Raw genomic sequence first — 20,456 nt, 5'->3', positions numbered from 1 at the left:
CATTTCAACACTTCCCATTACACTCCTCCCCCTTTAACCTGTCAACACTGCCCATTACACTCCTCCCCCTTTAACCTCTCAACACTGCCCAGTACACTCCTCCCCCTTTAACCTCTCAACACTGCCCAGTACACTCCTCCCCCTTTAGCATTTCAACACTGCCCATTACACTCCTCCCCCTTTAAAATTTCAACACTGCCCATTACACTCCTCCCCCTTTAACCTCACAACACTGCCCATTACACTCCTCCCCTTTAACATTTCAACACTGCCCATTACACTCCTCCTCTTTAACCTCTCAACACTGCCCAGTACACTCCTCCCCCTTTAACATTTCAACACTGCCCATTACACTCCTCCCCCTTTAACATTTCAACAATGCCCATTACACTCCTCCCCCTTTAACCTCACAACACTGCCCATTACACTCCTCCCCCTTTAACAATTCAACACTGCCCATTACACTCCTCCCCCTTTAACATTTCAACACTTCCCATTACACTCCTCCCCCTTTAACCTGTCAACACTGCCCATTACACTCCTCCCCCTTTAACCTCACAACACTGCCCATTACACTCCTCCCCCTTTAACCTCACAACACTGCCCATTACACTCCTCCCCCTTTAACCTCTCAACACTGCCCATTACACTCCTCCCCCTTTAACCTCACAACACTGCCCATTACACTCCTCCCCCTTTAACCTCTCAACACTGCCCATTACACTCCTCCCCCTTTAACCTCTCAACACTGCCCAATACACTCCTCCCCCTTTAACCTCTCAACACTGCCCAGTACACTCCTCCCCCTTTAACATTTCAACACTGCCCATTACACTCCTCCTCTTTAACCTCTCAACACTGCCCAGTACACTCCTCCCCCTTTAACATTTCAACACTGCCCATTACACCCCCCCTTTAACCTGTCAACACTGCCCAGTACACTCCTCCCCCTTTAACAATCAACACTGCCCATTACACTCCTCCCCCTTTAACATTTCAACACTGCCCATTACACTCCTCCTCTTTAACCTCTCAACACTGCCCAGTACACTCCTCCCCCTTTAACATTTCAACACTGCCCATTACACCCCCCCTTTAACCTGTCAACACTGCCCATTACACTCCTCCCCCCTTTAACAATCAACACTGCCCATTACACTCCTCCCCCTTTAACCTCTCAACACTGCCCATTACACTCCTACCCCGTTAACCTCCGCAGCCAATCCACGAGATCCAGGTCAGGCTACCAATATAACAGGGAGATGGTTGTCTGCATTCATGGTTCTAGAGCTTGTAACCTCATCTCACCAACAGGGGTCAGAATTCATAACAGCTGTCCATCACACAACATTGCCTGTTAGAAATCCACATTGCAGCCTGTGATTCCACCTGTAATGTGAGACTGATGAATCAGAAGTAAGATATTTCTTTCCTTTTCTTAGCCAATGCTGCTGCTGCTCGAAAGGAAGTGATCAGGAACAAGATAAGAGCCATTGGCAAGATGGCCAAAATGTTTTCAGTCTTGAGGTAAGTACTGCGAGTACAGGAGGGTTAGAGACACTCAAATAAACTTGTAGTGCAGTGATTAACGCTACAGGGACATTTCACTGCAAACCACTCACTGTGTTTACAATAAACTTTAACTGCATAAAAACTGAGAGCTTCCTTTAACCTAAAGTAGTATCATATTTTATATATATATATATATATATATATATATATATATATATATATATATATATATATATATATATATATATATATATATATATTAGCTCAGAGAGCCAGCTGCCCAACGTTTCGATATGTTGTACATATCTTTCTCAAGGGAGCTTGTATATACAGTATATATAGTAACGTAGCCTCTCCGTACTCAGCTTGTTTGCCCTGTAGAAGACAGACCCAGACACAAGAATTGCACAGTGAAGCACTTTTGTGCACTTTTATTTTTAGACCACAAAAAATAAACAAAACAAAAGCCTAGCTCAAGCATAGAGCCTGACCACGTTAAACAGTCCCTCACTATCAGACTGGACTGCTAAACCGTTTACCAGTCACAAACCTTTATCAACACTTTACACAATACCTTCTCTTCACAAACCAACTCCCTGGTGATCTCTGATCTAATGGAGCTGGATGCTCTCTTTTATAGTATGTGGCTGTTCCCAATTGACAATTATCTCGTTTGGGAACAGCCACATTCTCACATGTTTGTGGCAGGGACACAAATTAACCCCGTCCCTGCCAACCACCACCACAACATATACAAAACGCCCAGACTTTATTAACATGCAGAGCTCTGCCTCAATATATATATATATATATATATATATATATATATATATATATATAGATATATATGTATATATAGATATAGATAATACATGTGTCCTATAACATTCATTAAAACTACATTTGAGACCTACAAGTATAAAATTGCTAAGATTAATGTCATTCTTTTTTAACATCAATTACTTTAAGATATCACCAAATCTACATTTCTGCCCTATGCTCTCATCGTTCCATTACCTTCTAAAAAAGCTCTTCTCATATTTTCAACGTTTTACTTTTTCTTTGTCTATGTGAGCTGCTGTAACTAGTGCTGTTCACACCTCTGCAAGGTTAATGTCTACAACAAGAAAGAAAGCTGTGGACACATTGTCACTGAAGTTGTTTTTAGGGCCTCTATAAGGACAGAGTTGAGGGGTATCTATAGAGATGTGTGTGTGTGTCTGCTCCGCTGAGGAAATCTGCCTCTTTTGGCACAGGACGTTGTGACAGGAATGAAAATAAAACCTGCAAAAAGAGATTTGTGAGATTTGTGTTGATGAGAGACTATACATGTGTTTGTTACTGCTATAACATAAGTGTATTGCAGTCAATAACACAAATAATAAGCAACAAATATGAGCTCTGGAGTGTCTCTGAAGCTGCTAACCGTGTCATGTGAACTGTGTTCCGCAGAGAGGAGAGCGAGAACGTTTTGACACTAAAAGGTCTGACTCCGACTGGAATGCTTCCTAGTGGGGTGCTTTCTGGAGGCAAGCAAACCTTAGAGAACGGTGAGTGGAGAAGTTACTGTTTTCAGATTATACAACCAGACAACATGAGAACAAAGGCTTTCAAATACACTCTTTTTTTAATTTAGTCGTCTGCAATTATTTTTATTATTTTCTCACAATTTAGAATGTCCAGTTATTTTTAGGCTCAGCTCACCGCTACCACCCCTGCGCTGACTCAGGAGGGGCGAAGCGTGTGCCATACAGGCTCACCATACAGCCACCTCAGAGCTACAGCGTCGGAGGACAACGCAGCCCTGGGCAGCTTACAGGCAAGCCTGCAGACACCTGGTCAGATGACAGGGGTCGCTGGTGAGCGGTGAACCGAGGACACCCAGGCTGACCTAAGCCCCCCCTCCCAGGTGACGCTTGGCCAATTGTGCACCGCCACCTGGGAGCTCCCGTCCACGGTCGTCAATGGAATAGCCTGGACTCGAACCGGCGACGTCCAGGCTATGGAAGATTGTGGGTGTTTTAAAGAAACCAGTAGCAAAACTACATTCAGAAAAAAAAGTCTGAGCAGTGGATGCTGCAATTGAAAGAACATTTGTAGCTATTTTGATTTTCATTCTACATGTGATTTTAGACAGCCACTAATTGTCCTATCCTCTAAAAGAAGAGAGATTGAAAGTGACTCTGATTGCGCTGCACTGGAAGACAGTGAGGATGATGTCATTCCACACTGTAATGCACGTGTGCTAATGTGTAGCTCTTATCCAGCTTCTTATCCAGCATGTGGATAGGGTATGATAGAGAGAAAGGGTCTGCGGCCAGCCAGGGCCGATGTGTGCAGCAGTGGAAACACATGTTTTTTTTAGGGCTGGCGGCTGTGGAAATGGGGTATTTGTGAATCGGCTTCATAAACAAAGGGACAGCCTTCATCTTCCAGACGTTCTCATAGCAGAACTTCTAGACCTGGACAGTTAGTTAGGTAACAAATACCAACCGAAGGGGACAGTTCTGTCTTTTATAAACAGTTTGGTTAGTTGTATGTGCACACAGAAAACACAGAATTCAAACTTACTTAGGCACTGAAATCTGGACTTCATTAGCCCAAAACATCTTTCAATTGTTCTTTCTATTTTTCTATATTTCTCTTGCCAAGGCTGTGGGAAACACAGCCAATAATTCATGAAGCCACTGCCTTCTTAAGGCCATGAAAATCACCTAAATTTGCACCGATGCATAAAATACAACAGCTACAGACACTTGTATTTTGTTTGGTACAGCGCGCATCTCTTTGTTTTCGGTCTCAAAATGTCACATTATTGTCTGTGAAACACATAGAAACATGCTGGATAGAAGCTGCTAAATGCTGAGGAGCGCATTGTGAACCAGATAGAAACATGCTGGATAGAAGCTGCTAAATGCTGAGCAGCGCATTGTGAATCAGATAGAAACATGCTGGATAGAAGCTGCTAAATGCTGAGCAGCGCATTGTGAATCAGATAGAAACATGCTGGATAGAAGCTGCTAAATGCTGAGGAGCGCATTGTGAATCAGGCCCCAGCTCCCCGACTGGGATAGTCAGCCATCCATACCAACCTTATGCCAACGTTAGCTCAAGGAGCTTGTTTTTGATGTTGTAACATTTACATTATTTTTCTCCTTTAAAAAAATCAGACTTGAGGAAAGGCTTTGAAAATATGTCCCAATGAGTTTTATGGATGTGACTTGTTATTCATGCTGAAAAACCCAACCGGTATCAGTTTCACTTCTCTTTTAAACTGGTGTCAATGAAAACATTTACAGTGCTGTCAATGAAAACATTTACAGTGCTGTCAATGAAAACATTTACAGTGCTGTCAATGAAAACATTTACAGTGCTGTCAATGAAAACATTTACACTGCTGTCAATGAAAACATTTACACTGCTGATCAATGAAAACATTTACACTGCTGATCAATGAAAACATTTACACTGCTGTCAATGAAAACATTTACACTGCTGATCAATGAAAACATTTACACTGCTGATCAATGAAAACATTTACACTGCTGTCAATGAAAACATTTACACTGCTGTCAATGAAAACATTTACAGTGCTGTCAATGAAAACATTTACAGTGCTGTCAATGAAAACATTTACAGTGCTGTCAATGAAAACATTTACACTGCTGTCAATGAAAACATTTACACCACTGTCAATGAAAACATTTACACTGCTGTCAATGAAAACATTTACACTGCTGTCAATGAAAACATTTACAGTGCTGTCATGTCAATGAAAACATTTACACTGCTGTCAATGAAAACATTTACAGTGCTGTCAATGAAAACATTTACAGTGCTGTCAATGAAAACATTTACACTGCTGTCAATGAAAACATTTACACCGCTGTCAATGAAAACATTTACACCGCTGTCAATGAAAACATTTACACCGCTGTCAATGAAAACATTTACACCGCTGTCAATGAAAACATTTACACCGCTGTCAATGAAAACATTTACACTGCTGTCAATGAAAACATTTACAGTGCTGTCATGTCAATGAAAACATTTACACTGCTGTCAATTAAAACATTTACACTGCTGTCAACGAAAACATTTAAAAAGAAACAAAAAACAGTGGCTAACTTTGACCACAAGAGGGAGTCTGAAACCTACTGAAGCCTGAACAGAAGAGAGGCCGTGTTTTGACTAAAAGTCATCTGCAGCAAAGGACATTAAATCAAAGTAAGACAATAAGAACAAGAAGCTTTTCTTAACGAGGCATATGCGGAATTGCAAGGTTTAAACGGCTGCTTCCTGGAACTCTACCACTTCCTGTTGTTTCACTGCCATGGGGCAGGCTGAGTGGTGCACCATGGCTAACACAGGATGTGATAAGGTACCAGGAAGAAGCAAGCAGCTTTCTTCATAGAGTGATCAGTAAAAAGACAAGGTAAGAGAAGTGATGTGAAAGGGGATGGTGCGACTGTAATACTAATACGAGGTACAGGAATGGGGTTGAAAGCCTTGATTCTCACCCCTTTAGAGTTTCACAAAGTTCTTTACTTCAGTTACAAGCTCTGAAGTTGGTTCCTCATTAGCATTCTATCATTCTTGCTACCAGGCATGCATTTGTAGATTATTCCATTAAACACTGATATAGCCTGTTTCCTATAGCTATTCATTTAAAGCTACGATGTCGTGTTTCTGAAAGCCCCTTACATTTCTGTTTCTTTCACAGCTACGATTGAAGCCATTGAAGCCATTGAGCCACCTGAGGACGGTGAAGGTAAGACTATGTGCAGTGTCTTGTGTGAAGTGATGCCCTGTACCTGCTTCTGTGTTAGTGCTGAACATGCTAGTCCTGTTCAAACTCACAGGAGCATATTTACCTGTTTCTGTGTTAGTGCTGAACATGCTAGTCCTGTTCAAACTCACAGGAGCATATTTACCTGTTTCTGTGTTAGTGCTGAACATGCTAGTCCTGTTCATAACTTCGTTATCTCACCTGTTCAGTTTTCAAAACTAAAACCAAGCAACTAAGTTTTATTTCACACTCAATATGTCTTGCTCCTGTAATTTGAAATACTGTTGTTTGTAGAGATGCAATGAATGTGCCAAGTTTACATACTGGTGAATCGATACATTCAATTAGAGCCCAGTTTGAAATCTCCCATTGCCAGTTTGCATTAACCCTTTGCTGCCCAGTGTCCAATATATTTGACATTGAGAAAATAGGCATTAAATAGGAAGAGGAACATGCCCTGGGCACTACAGGGTTAAAACATTGATTACGTAGTGATGCGAGTACAGTAGGGGTAGCCAACATGAGTGCGTTGCTAGGATACAAACCTTTGGATAGGTCACATCAGTTACACATATTTGATTTACATTCTCCTAATTTAAAAATTAAAGCTACACAATTATTTCATTTTAAGAACTGGAAGAATATGACACAAAGATTTGTAATTTTGGGGGTAAAGGAAAGGGAGGACAGAAAAGTGGAGGTTAGTCGACCTATTGGACTATTTTTACTTCAAGTGTTCGCCTGTCAAATTAGCAGCCGATCTACACATTTTCCTTATTTAGAAGATTCATGTTCGGCTTGGAATTTTAGATGCAATTGATATATTAATAGGCTTTATACAAGTTTACCAAAGTACATTTGTATGGTAATTTAGCAGTTGTCTATGCTTTTCTTATGATTATACTATGCATCGTTTCCCATGGTTTGCCATGTTTGTAATATGATTTCCCATACCTCCCTGGGTTTTACATGCTTACCAATACTAGCCCATGTTTTAACATGCTTAATTACACTTTGCAATGCTTTTACTATGGGGAACATTATTAAGCGGGATTGCAACCACAGCTGCACCTGCGCCTGTCTGAAAGCACACAGTCCCAAGACTTCCAGGTGGATTTCCATGTCCCTGAACATGGCTGGAGGTCATGGTGATGTTTTAATACTAGCTGTACTTGTGTACTTCCTGACCTGCTTGTCTTCTCATTTCCCTCTTTCCTGAAGCAGTCCGAGGATTCTCCCCCCAGCACAAGATCAACAGTTTTGCGGAAGCAAAGGGCTTGGACCGTGTCAACGAGAGGATGCCTCCCAGGAAGGACGCAGTAAACAATGTGGGCCATTCGATGGGCAAGATGAACATGTCAGAGTCGAACGGGACAGATGACAACAGTAACATACAGTGAGACCTCCTCACATCCGCACCAACTCTACCAACACAGTGAAGCCTCTTATCTCCAAAGCAATATTCTGCTTCAATTGAAATGAGACCTTCTCAAAAGCCACCCTGTTTTAGAGAGCTGAAAGTCTATTGCTTTGAAGACAGAATATGAGCTAACTACTTAGGGGTGACGTTTACCGCTTTTAGGAAAAAAAGAAAAGGGAACAAATTCCAGCAAGAAATGCGTTCAGGCAGCAGCAGCATTTCCTTCACTCCCTAAGAAATACGGGAATGATTTCGTCCTTTTATGTACTTCAGTAAATTGCTTCATAAGGATGCATTTGTGGGTGCATTATCTGTATTTTGGCACTTATATTTTAAATGTTAAGTAAAGGTTTAATTCATAAACATCTACAAATTATCTTGCTGTTTAAAAATGTTTTGCTACTAGTATTACTAAAGAAGAAAAATATGTAAGTCTTATATACAAAAAAAATGTGCACAATTTTGATTTACAATGAATCTTACCTGAAAATGATGTTTTGTAAAACAACTTTTCTGCCCCCAATTTGTTTACTCTGCTGGAAGCTGATAGTCCTTTTAATAAGCCACTGTCAATAATGTTGCTAAGAATCAGCAAATAATGCAATTTAACTTCTGTTGCTACCTGCACAATATACACTGCCTGTTCATTTATCACTTGCCTGTAATTAAAAATGCATACAGTATGTTTTGCAAACCGATTGACCATACCGTTAAAATGATAATAATAATAATAATTTGTACAGCATCTATAGAACGCATCAATGCATGCGGTTACATTTCTTATTGATATGTGCAATTATCTTTGTGCTGTGTTTCAATATGGTAATTCTGAATTCTTTCCTGCTTTATATTATCTTCTCTTTGTAATTTTTTTTTTTTTTTGCTGTACAGGTGTTGAAGTTATTTTAAACTGTTTTTATGTTGTGTTCCTGTACAGGAGTGTTCAATAGGCGTGAATGAACATATTCAGTGAAAAGCAACATTTTTGGCTGCCAATGCATGATCGCATGGTTTATTGAAATGTAACACAGGTTGAGGCACACTGTTGTGCCTCACTTTAAACAATTTTAAGCTTACTGTTCATTTTCTTCCACTCTTTTATGATTCTTGTTTTGTTCAAATGTGTTTACTTCAAAAGGAATTTCATGGAACTTTAACTTGTGGCAATTTTTCTTGTATTTTTTCTGGACCTAAGTTTTCGCATTTGACTTCTTAAACACAGACATTGTAAGCATGCCCTATGGGAAGAAAACACTTTTTTTACTCTTGAATAAAATATGCATGAATTAATCAATGGTATTTCTGTGTTCTTTCAGCAATAGGATTTATTTCACTACTGTAATAATGAAGCTGCTTTAGAAACTGGTAACACTACATTTAGTCACCTCTTCTTTTTTAAAAGTAATTGTAACTAACAAAATAATTCCAGAAATCTTCCCTATTTTGCCCTCCCATTAGCTACATAGGACTCAAATGTGCAGTTTTGAAAGAAACGCATGTTTTAGCAAACGTGTTTTCAATGTAAAACATAATGGGGGGACTTTCAAACATCAGTGTTACTGTATGGAACTCGTGGTATAGTAATGACAGCTTTAGTAGCATTTCATTTTCAAATGGAATTTGTTAATAAAATCAATCCGTTAATGCTTTAAAATTGACTCAATGAGGTTGTTAATGAATTTCTTGGTAAAAAACGCTTCTTTCTTGCAGGTCACCTCCCATTTCCCAGGTTATGTCTGTCCCTCTGCGTCGCACTGGCCGCAGACACCTCCCGTTTCTCATGCTGTGTCTGTCCCTCTGCATCGCACTGGCCACAGACACCTCCCGTTTCCCAGGCTGTGTCTGTCCCTCTGCGTCGCACTGGCCACAGACACCTCCCATTTCCCAGGCTGTGTCTGTCCCTCTGCATCGCACTGGCCACAGACACCTCCCGTTTCCCAGGCTGTGTCTGTCCCTCTGCGTCGGACTGGCCACAGAAACCTCCCATTTCCCAGGCTGTGTCTGTCCCTCTGCGTCGGACTGGCCACAGAAACCTCCCATTTCCCAGGCTGTGTCTGTCCCTCTGCGTCGCACTGGCCACAGAAACCTCCCATTTCCCAGGCTGTGTCTGTCCCTCTGCGTTGCACTGGCCACAGACACCTCCCATTTCCCAGGCTGTGTCTGTCCCTCTGCGTCGCACTGGCCACAGACGCCGCCCGTTTCCCAGGCTGTGTCTGTCCCTCTGTGTTGCACTGGCTGACATGCAGGTAGAGGAGAACATATTTTTACTTTTTTTTATTTATTTATTTTTTGGATGGGGCAGCCATCTATGTAGGCTTGGTTGGAATTTATTTTCTTATGTTGACATCTACTTGTGTATGTACGATTGTAGGCTATAAATATACGTTTGAAGTGTCATTTGTGTTTGTAGTTGTTAGTTATTATAGATGTATACTATGTATGTAACACTTAATTATATGTTTATTAAGCTTTTAAAATGAAGATAGAACTCCCTACCCAATACATAGTTTGTTTATAACTGTTTGGTGAATTCCTCTAATCATGTTGAATGCATTTTCTCTGGTACTCTTTGCTCGCCTCAGCGATATATAAACTCAACATGATTGGAAGTAGCCAACGATCACTTACAGTATAATAAGAACATTATATATGCATACAAGCATGTGAAGGTGAAAGTGTACACTGTACATAATGTGTGGGGGGAGTCTGACAACATTACAAATACGTTTAGGCAAAATCCATGTTAATGATGTGCTGCCTGACAGCCCTGGCCCTGGCAGCTTCTCCAGGAGGAATATTCTGAGGAGGCTCCAGTGATTCAAGATGAGACTCTTCTTCCTCCTCACCTTCCTCAAGAGCGTTGAGCATTTCTTGGGCGCCCAGCAATCTGTGACGTATAGCTATGTTGTGCAGGATACAACACGCTACGAAGATCCGAGCCACAGTTTGGGGGTCGTATTTTTAGTAAACCAAAGGTCTGCTCGATCACATTCCTAGTGGATCTGTGTGTCCTTGTACGCTTGTTCTTCGTTTGTGTGTGGATTAGACACAGGTGTTAAAAGCCAAGGACACATTGCAAATCCACAATCACCTGTAAGGAAACTTTATTGTAATATCTAGTATGTCGTTTTCTATACCAAGATTTCATTATTTCCTCTAAGGTTTTTATTTGTATAATTCATATGAAATCTACAGTAGAGGTCAGCTGTCATATAATGTACGTATCCAGAGTTCAGCTAGGCTACAGTTGCATTGATAATTTCTTGGTAATAACATTGCAATGGGTGCAGATAACGGTATTTCAATCAGGACAATCTTCCATTAAAATACCACCTTAACAACATCTTACTGGCTTACACATAGTGCTTTGATCCCATTAAAGTATTAGGTGCTATAGCTGTAATTCAGTTAAATAACCTCATTTATTATAATACAACATCTTATGGAATAAGTAAAAACAGTTGGAGCAGAGCCTCATCCTTCAGAGCATCCTGGTACTGCCTGCTAAACAACAAACAATAAAATAATAAATCTATGCAATCTATGTGTTCATCCCGGTGAACAAAAATATGAGGCAGAGGAGCATCAGATACTCCCCCCGCAAAGGAAAGAGATTCGTGGAGAATCCCTATTCACTACAAATGGGTGCGCTGTGTTCATCCCGGTGAACAAAAAACAGCTGTCAAAAACAAAAAGAAAAAATAACACATTTTGTTGAATGCGCAAAATATATATATATATATATATATAAAAAAAATTGTGATTGAAGGTAACGGAGGGAAGAAAAAAAAACCTAGAAGGAAAAATCTCCGGGGGCCCTAGACCTTCTTCAGCCGCCTCGTCCAGGCCTTAAAAATGCTGGGTGCAGCACACTTTGTGGCTCAAATGAACTGAAGAAAGAATAATAAACAAAAACAAAAAGAGAAAAAAAGGAAAAATAAACACAAGTTTATTATTTGTGTGTTGTTAATTTTTCTTTCTTCTCTCGTTCTCTCTCTCCTGTTCCTTTGAGTCTGCATGTTCACTGCAAGGATTCGTCACTTGTTGACTTTCGTCACCGCTTGCTGGCACATACGTATTTCGAAGCCTGGTGTGCAGTTGAAAGTAAATTTCATAATTTTGTCAGGCATCACTCCTCCCTGTGTCAGGTATCACTCCTCCCTGTGTCAGGCATCATTCCTCCCTGTGTCAGGCATCACTCCTCCCTGTGTCAGGTATCACTCCTTCCTGTGTCAGGCATCACTCCTCCCTGTGTCTGGTATCACTCCTCCCTGTGTCAGGTATCACTCCTCCCTGTGTCAGGCATCACTCCTCCCTATGTCAGGCGTCACTCCTCCCTGTGTCAGGTATCACTCCTCCCTGTGTCAGGCATCACTCCTCTCTGTGTCAGGTATCACTCCTCCCTGTGTCAGGTATCACTCCTCCATGTCAGGTGTCACTCCTCCTCAAGTCAGTCCTCCCTGTGTCAGGCATCACTCCTCCCTGTGTCAGGTATCACTCCTCCCTGTGTCAGGCATCACTCCTCTCTGTGTCAGGCGTCACTCCTCCCTGTGTCAGGCATCACTCCTCCCTGTGTCAGGCATCACTCCTCTCTGTGTCAGGTGTCACTCCTCCTCGAGTCAGTCCTCCCTGTGTCAGGCGTCACTCCTCCGTGTCAGGCGTCACTCCTCCCTGTGTCAGGCGTCACTCCTCCATGTCAGGCGTCACTCCTCCCTGTGTCAGGCATCACTCCTCCATGTGTCAGGCATCACTCCTCTCTGTGTCAGGCGTCAGTCCTCCTCAAGTCAGTCCTCCCTGTGTCAGGCGTCAGTCCTCCTTGAGTCAGTCCTCTCTGTGTAAGACGTCAGTCCTCCTCGAGTCAGTCCTCCCTGTGTCAGGAGACACTCCTCCCTGTGTCAGGCGTCAGTCCTCCTCGATTCAGTCCTCCCTGTGTCAGGAGTCACTCCTTCCTGTGTCAGGAGTCACTCCTCCCTGTGTCAGGCGTCACTCCTCCTTGAGTTTGAGGAGAGTGAGGAGAGTGAGGGGTTGGGTGGAGTTGTCTAAATCTGCATTTCTCAACCTTCCAGACACCAGGGACTGGCTAGATGCCTTCCTCAACCATAGTGGAGCACTTGAGAGAAATAAAAGCCTTCTTTTTTCTTTTTTTTTTACTCAGTTAAGTTTGCTACTTATCTGACAGAAAACGTCTACAAATAATATGTTTAGTTAGGGGCTATCAAGTGCACCAGCATAGTAAAAGAACAGGAAAAACGCATCGACTAATCAGCAGCTGCACTGTATTGTTAGCAATTAGGTTACATTTTCATTATTTTTTTTAAATATACAATTATCTTTTATTTCATAACTTCTTACTCACCACAAAAACTTAATGCCATCTACTTGTCGAACTTGTGATTGACATTTGTGTCATTCAATGGAAGCATTGAAAGCTTTTTGCTCTTGTTTGATTGGGTGATTTAGACGACTCCTAACCCCTCACTCTCCCTTTAAAAAACAAACAAACAAAAAAAAACTCAAAGGGTCAATTGCAACAAACTTGCAGAGTTAGTACGGAGCTGCAAACTAAATTGTGTACAAGCTAATACGGTGTCACACAATAAATGGTCCCCCTTGGAAAATGGTCCCCCCGGACTAATTTACATAGATTATGCTATGCCTCCGGAAAAGGAGGGGGATGGAAAGCCTCTAGTTCCACTGATTGATTCAAGTGAAAAGTTGTAATCACCTTAGGGAGGAAAGCAGGGTTTGTGTGCAACGATACCCAGTTTCCATGGTCCCAAACACGCATACAGGAACTGTGCACTGACACAGCCTGTAGCTCACTGACCTGCTTAGCGGAGGTGATGGCTAATAGAAAGGCTGTCTTCAAAGAGAGATATTTCAACTACTGAATGCATAGGCTGAAACGGGGCCTTAGTGAGAGCCTCCAATACCACGTCTAGACTCCATTCAGGGAGGACGTCCTTCTTAGGAGGACGTAGCCGCTGAGCACCCTTTAGAAAACAGGTCACTAGAATATGACCGCCCGGGGACACTGAGTCAATGGGGACATGGCATGCAGATATGGCTGCTAGGTAGACTTTCAATGTAGAGGGGGACCTGCCCGCCTCTAGCGAATCTTGGAGAAACTGTAAAATAATTGCTATAGGGCAATAAATGGGGTCATGACCTCTGGTCATACACCAATTTCGAAAATATTTCCACTTATATGCGTACAACGCTCTTGTGGAGGAGGCCCTAGTGTTCTGCAGTGTACTGACGACTGCGTCTGAGACAGGCAGTCCCATTCAGGGGCCAGACCCACAGTTGGAGTCTGCCCAGATCTGAGTGCTAGAGGGTGCCGATCGTCTGATTGAGGAGATCCATGCGCAGCGGGATCTCCCAGGGCTGGCCTCACAGCAGCTGGCAAAGGTTCAAAAACCAGATTCTCCTGGGCCATCTTGTAGCCACCAGGAGAACTGTCGCCCCGTCTCTCCTGACCTTCTTGAGGAAGGCAGGGAGCAGCGGTATCGGTGGGAATGCGTACAATAGCGCCTTGGGCCACTCGTGGGCTAGGGCATCAACGCCTAGTGGACCTCCGCAGCTGCGGAGGGAGAACCACAGTGCAATGGGTCGTGCGGACGAGGACGTCTGTTCCGGATCACAGGAATGAAATGCTGGAGAGCGAGGTGATCTGCTCGGAGCTCCAGCACATTTATGTGCAGGGATGTCCAGCAACCCAACCAGGACCCACAGACTCCTCTGCCTGCCCAGACCGCACCCCAACCTGAGTTGGATGCATCTGTCGTCACCACTTGATGGCTGTGTATCACTCCCATACCTATGCCTTCTCACAGGTGAGAGGTTTGCCTCCACCAGCGTAGGGCTTCCCAGCATGAGCAAGACACGGTCAGCCGACAGTGTCTGCCGCGCTTGGGGTGTAGCCAAAAGGCATTGAGCCACGCTTGGATTGGGTGCATGTGCAGTAACGCCAGTTGGATGGCTGATGAAGCTGCAGCTATCAGACACAATAGTTTTTGACACAACACCAATTGTACTGTGGACCCCTGTTGAAACAGGGCTAAACAGTTTTGAATGGAGGCAACTCTGTCATCCAACAGGTAGGCTCGCATGGTGAGGGAATCCAGCTGGAGACCCAAGTAGACTGTACTCTGCACTGGTATTAATTGGACTTTGGCCTCATTGAGGGTGAGACCCAGTCTCGCCAGATGTTCTGTCACTCCTTCCTGAGACTGGGAGTAGATTAATCAGTCGTCCAGGTAGTTCAACACCCTGATCCCTTGCTACTGCTAGGGAGTTAGGATGACATCCACGCACTTCGAAAAGGTGCTGGGGGCTAAGGAGAAGCCAAATGGCAGCCCTGAAAGGCGAAGTGGAGATATTTCCTGTGCGCTGGATGGATAGGGATGTGAAAATACGTGTCCTTCAGGTCCACTGTTGTAAACCAGTCGCCCAGCCGGACAGACTGGAGGATGTGGGGATCTGTGATCCCTCAAAAGGGAGGAGGTCCCATGCAGAACTGCAGTACATAACCGGTGTGTAGGTCACCCAGTGGCACAGTGAGGATTGGAACTGTCCGGGTTACCGTAGTAACTGCCAGACACCAACGCTTCCCCCTCTCTCGTGCTGGGGGTGGCATTGCAGCCACCTGCCGAGATGCCTCTCGCTCCCTGTGGGAGTGTTGCAATATCTCTTCCACCGCTGGCCCGAAGGTATGGCCAGGGGACATAGGCGCATCCAATAGGGCGGACTTGTCCGAATCTGGGACCCTCGCATGAGACAGCCACAGCTGTCTGCGTGCTACCACCAAGCCTGCCAGGCTTCTGCCTAGGGCTTGCCCCTGGTAGCCAGAGATCTGTAATAGCTTACCCGAGACCAAGCGTAGCTCTGAAGCTAGCGGTTCAGGAAGGGATACAGATTGCAGGATGCCATCCAGGTAGGCTGTCAAGAGGCCTCCTGTGTTGGCCAGGTGCGTTACTTGCGCTTCAGCTGCATGCACCTTTCTGAGATGGGCTTCTGTGATCTTGCATGGGCCGTTAGTGCAGACAGGGTCTTTAGACAGGACCTACCGGGGGGAGGTCTGCCGCCCAGTTCACCACTCCCGGGAGATAAACAGCCCGAAGGGATAGTAAGTGCTACTGTGCCCAGATCAATAGTCGAAAGGCTAAGTGGCGCAACCCCGGGGACTGAAGCCCTCCCTGGCGGTTCATGTACGCTATTACCAAAAAGTTGTCTGTGCGGACGAGGACGTCTGTTCCGGATCACAGGAATGAAAGGGTACTGAGCTGTGTGTCTAGTCTGGGCTGCTTGCAGTCACACAACCAGGAACAGCGCATAGCTTACAACGGAGTGGAGCAGTCCTCAGATGGTGCCGTCTGGATCGCCTGCAGTACACAGCTGGTGAAGCGCGTAGCTTTTAGCGGGGAGGCACAGCCTACAAAAAGAGAGGCAGAGAGAAAGAAAAAAAGAACTTAAGAACATAAGAAAGTTTACAAACGAGAGGAGGCCATTTGGCCCATCTTGCTCGTTTGGTCGTTAGCAGCTTATTGATCCCAGAATCTCATCAAGCAGCTTCTTGAAGGATCCCAGGGTGTCAGCTTCAACAACATTACTGGGGAGTTGGTTCCAGACTCCCACAATTTTCTGTGTAAAAAAATGCCTCCTATTTTCTGTTCTGAATGCCCCGTTATCTAAAAGAAAGACTAGGCCGTGCACAGCGAGTGTGCGTGCCGAGGTGGCCCAGAGTACTCGACTCAACAGAGGGCACAGCAGAGCTGGGTCTTGCTGGAGGAAAACGTCTCTCTCTCTGGTGTTTTTCAAAAGCTGTTAGTAAAGGCAGACCACAGTTGCTAGGCGATGTAGGCTGTTGAAAATAATTATTTTAAAATAAAGCGTCGTTTTGCAGCGTTTCGCTCAGGCTTCAGCTGCGGAGTTCTGAGTCCGGGGAAGTGGCAAGCCGACTTCCAGCAATAAAATTGCCAAGGAACTCGCAGAAAACTCAGAGTGAAGGGCTCTTAAAAAGAGACAATCAACAACTGGAAAGAGGTTAGTTTATACCCACCTTACTTACCTGGTTGTGAGAAGCAAAAGAGAATGAGTTCTCCGCGGAGTGACTATTTAATACCTCGATGGGCGGATCCGAGGACGTCACTCCACGGAGGGGCCTATCAGCTGCTTTGATATAAAATGCTCAGTGAATACCTGACCAGTGGCAGGCATATCCGAAAAGTATTGGTTTGTGGTCATCTTCGAATTGAAAAGGAACTTTTATTTGTCCTCATTATTTAATGTGGGAGAGAGATGGTGCAGAGATAGGAGAGAGAGCGGGACAGCAGTGCAGCCAGCGAGCTCTTTCTCATTTTGAGAAGAAAATGTTAGATCTGTCAGAGAAAGAACACAATTTAAAAATACAATTATTACTGGGAAAGGAAGTAAGAGATACATGTTTATTCAAGGAGAAGTTAAATGTATTAAAACAAAAGCAGAAAGCGCATAAATACAAAGAATTGCATCATCGTACAAAATCACAACTGCTTAAAGGACACAGTTCCTGTGATTTTGAAACTGACACAAGTGGTTAATTTCCAACCCCTGTGTAATAATTTTACTTTTCAAATGATTACTTACGAGCAGTAATGTTGATGATTGGTATAAGTGTAACACAAAATGATGGGGCCCCCAAGTTCATCATGCGCATTTTATTTATTTTCAGAATGAGATCCCCTCCCAGGCACAGACACACTTATTAGGTGTTGTGTCTGTTCTAAACACTGAATACCATATTGGCCCAGTTAAGGCGGCCTCTTACTTTTCCAAGAAAATAAATTTTAAAAATGTATTACATGTACGGTAAACCAAAAGATTTATAAGGGAGGAACTTTATCAAGAAGATATGTAGCCTAAAATTTTAGCAATGAATGGGGAGGAATTAACAGGGTTATTTATTTATTTATTTATTTATTTATTTATTCATTAAGGTCTGGTTACACTGGAGCGGTAGCGGTAAGCGGTGAACCCTGCGTTTCTTCATATTACACTGGCAGCGGGAGACCTTGCGGTATATGTACATTTATTATCACATGTTAATGCTGAGAAAAAAATGTCTGAACGTGTAGAAGACCTACTGCATTTGCTGCTGGCTAGAAGAATGAATCGACGTGGGAAGACGCTGCATGTGGGTGCAGGACGTATTACAGAAGAGGACCACATGTTAACGCGTGAATTTGATTCTCACTTAGATCAATTCACAGCATGCTTCCGAATGCACCAGGCACAGTTTGCTGACATTCTGAAGTTGGTGGAGAATGATATCAAGAAGACATCCACAAATTTTCGAGCACCCAAAAGTCCTTCACACACCAGACGCGACACGATTTTCACTGGAGCGACACGACAAATTCGCTGCGAAGACACTGTGCACACCAGAAGCGATCACAGACACGACGTGACAGCTGGAAATTTGTGGTGCGTGGACCAGGAAATGAAACAATTACAATGGTTTTAGGGGCAAAACAGCGCTGCTGTGCGCGTATTTAATAAATGACAAAATAAACAGTTTAAACAAAAGAACACACAAAACAAAGACAAGGGCACTCTGGCCAAAGTAAAACAAACACTAACAATTCTAAACAAGTATATTTTAGATATAGCAATTGTTTCTCTATTAATTTAGATTCACGTCTCACCTCTGACACTCTCTCCTGGAGTGCAGAAAGCTGAAGGTTTTTAAGTGACCATCTCCTGATTTAGCAACAATTAATCAATGAATTAATTTGGGAGAGGGTCACCTTCTGCATGGGGTTTTTAAATAAATAAACAAAACACAAACGCACAGCTTTTCACAGTCATCTTAAATAATAAATAATCATGTCGGACAGCTTTCGTCCTTCCGCACATAAACACAATATATTTATATAATAATAATAATAATAATAATGATTTCCATTACACGAGAGTAGATGTTAAAACTTCATGCTGATTTGAACTCGGCTCTCGCCAAGATAAGCACCAACTAAGACGTAGCTTTACAGTAAACTAATGTGATCCAAATGTGTCTCCATCCATTTACGTTTCCTTCCATATGATGATGTAGATATCCTTCTGTCTGGTGTTAATGGCTGAAGTGTAATGCTGGCTCCAGGGATCAGCTTATTTTGCCTCCCTGGCGCATCAGCACACACAACGGCTGCGATGCTGGCTCCGGGGATCAACCAAAGTGCGGCCTCCCCAGCGCATCAGCATGACAACCGTCTGGATTGAGCTAAGTAGGGTACATCTCTGGGGTTTTCAAGTGGGCACCTTCCATCCTCAGTGTTTCGTCGACTAGCCCACGACACCTCAAGAGGGCTCGACGGTGATTCTGGCGTCCCAGCATCACCCCCCTCCGTCCCCCACTCAACTCAGCCCAGCTTACTTACCTGTCCCCAGCCAGAATCTTTCCGTCTCAACCACAGCCAGTTGCTGCTCCTCTCTGCTGCTTCAGATAAGTTCTTCACTGTGCGATGCAACTCTTGGCCACTGAATCATAATAATAATAATAATAATAATAATAATAATAATAATAATAATAATAATAATAATAATAATAATAGTAGTAGTAGTAGTAGTCGTAGTAGTAATAATAATAATTGAATACCTACATAAATAATAAAATACACACAAGGGGTGGGCACCCATCACAAAGTGAAACAGGGCTTGAATTCAAACCACATGACATGAAGCTGTTCTCTGATTGTTCAGTTGTGTAGTTGTCGCGTGACGAATTCGCAAAAATAGGACCAGGTTCTATTTTTTTTCCATCGCTGGCATTGGAAATTTGTGTCGCGGCGATGTCGCTTGTCGTGTCGTCTTTGGTGTGAAGGGTGCTATTGAAAAGCATAGGTTATATTGATTTTCTCGCGTCGCTTTGTCGTGTCGCTCTTCACGTCGCGTCTGGTGTGTGTAAGGGCCTTAAGTCCTGGTGAAAGGCTTGCTGTGTGTTTAAGATATGCTTGTGCATTATGTTAAAACATGTATTTTATATGCTTATAAGTAGGCAAATTAAACAATACACAATTTATATTAAATGCTTGATCTTTATTTTTGCTCCTTTCTCTTTCATATTCTCAAAATTAGAACACCCACAAATATATGCACTTTTTCTTTTGTTTTACAAATTACAATACGTAGATCACATGCAGGCGTGGGAGCAGCAGGTGTACTCATGGTATCCCTTTGCATTGACAAGGGGGTCGAACTGCTTTGCACTGAAGCTGCATACATTGCTTGCATCGGAGCCATTTGAGTTGAACGAGGTGTTTTCTGCAGGGTCTCCATCTCAGTCTCATATTTGTGTGTGTGTCTTTATTTAAAAATAGCATCCTCCAGAGTGACCATTATACTTCTAGTAATAAACGTTATATATTATATTACATATACATTACATTATAATTATTTTATAATTACATTATATTACATTACATTACGTTTTTTTTTAACTCATGTCTGAACCAAACAATGTTATTCTGCACCATATAAAGATAGTGTGCATTGCATGATTGAATTGTTTAATTTAAAAACCTGTACAAAAAACCTCCATGAAATACTGCAAGAAGCCTGTCATTATTGAGACCTCTTTTTTCAACTTTGAAGTGCTTTGCTTGGAGGTCTATTGCATACAGTACACTATATAGTATATGTTTTCTGTTGCTCTTCAAATGCAAATATTTTTACTTGACATGTCCAGTTTGGCCGCTA

The 20,456-nt window shown here is 42.9% G+C and overlaps 1 protein-coding gene across 3 annotated transcripts in view; it reads left to right on the top strand.

The window, feature by feature from the left end:
- LOC117413365 (protein phosphatase 3 catalytic subunit alpha-like) overlaps positions 1–9,011 on the top strand; it is a 164,258-nt gene extending 155,247 nt beyond the window's left edge. For 2 of the 3 annotated variants that reach the window (XM_058996651.1, XM_058996653.1), the window contains exons 11-14: positions 1,443–1,527; positions 2,965–3,062; positions 6,236–6,283; positions 7,523–9,011. In XM_058996651.1, coding sequence (XP_058852634.1) covers positions 1,443–1,527; positions 2,965–3,062; positions 6,236–6,283; positions 7,523–7,701 — 410 coding nt within the window. In that variant the 3' untranslated portion in view covers positions 7,702–9,011. The remainder of the gene's footprint in view (positions 1–1,442; positions 1,528–2,964; positions 3,063–6,235; positions 6,284–7,522) is intronic. The other variant, XM_058996652.1, reaches the window with a different exon arrangement.
- Positions 9,012–20,456: the final 11,445 nt, after the last annotated feature.

Source organism: Acipenser ruthenus, chromosome 23 (assembly GCF_902713425.1).
Source record: "Acipenser ruthenus chromosome 23, fAciRut3.2 maternal haplotype, whole genome shotgun sequence".
Taxonomy (NCBI): domain Eukaryota; kingdom Metazoa; phylum Chordata; class Actinopteri; order Acipenseriformes; family Acipenseridae; genus Acipenser; species Acipenser ruthenus.
The sequence above is the reverse complement of the archived record's forward strand: the minus strand, read 5'-3'. Positions and strand labels throughout refer to the sequence as shown.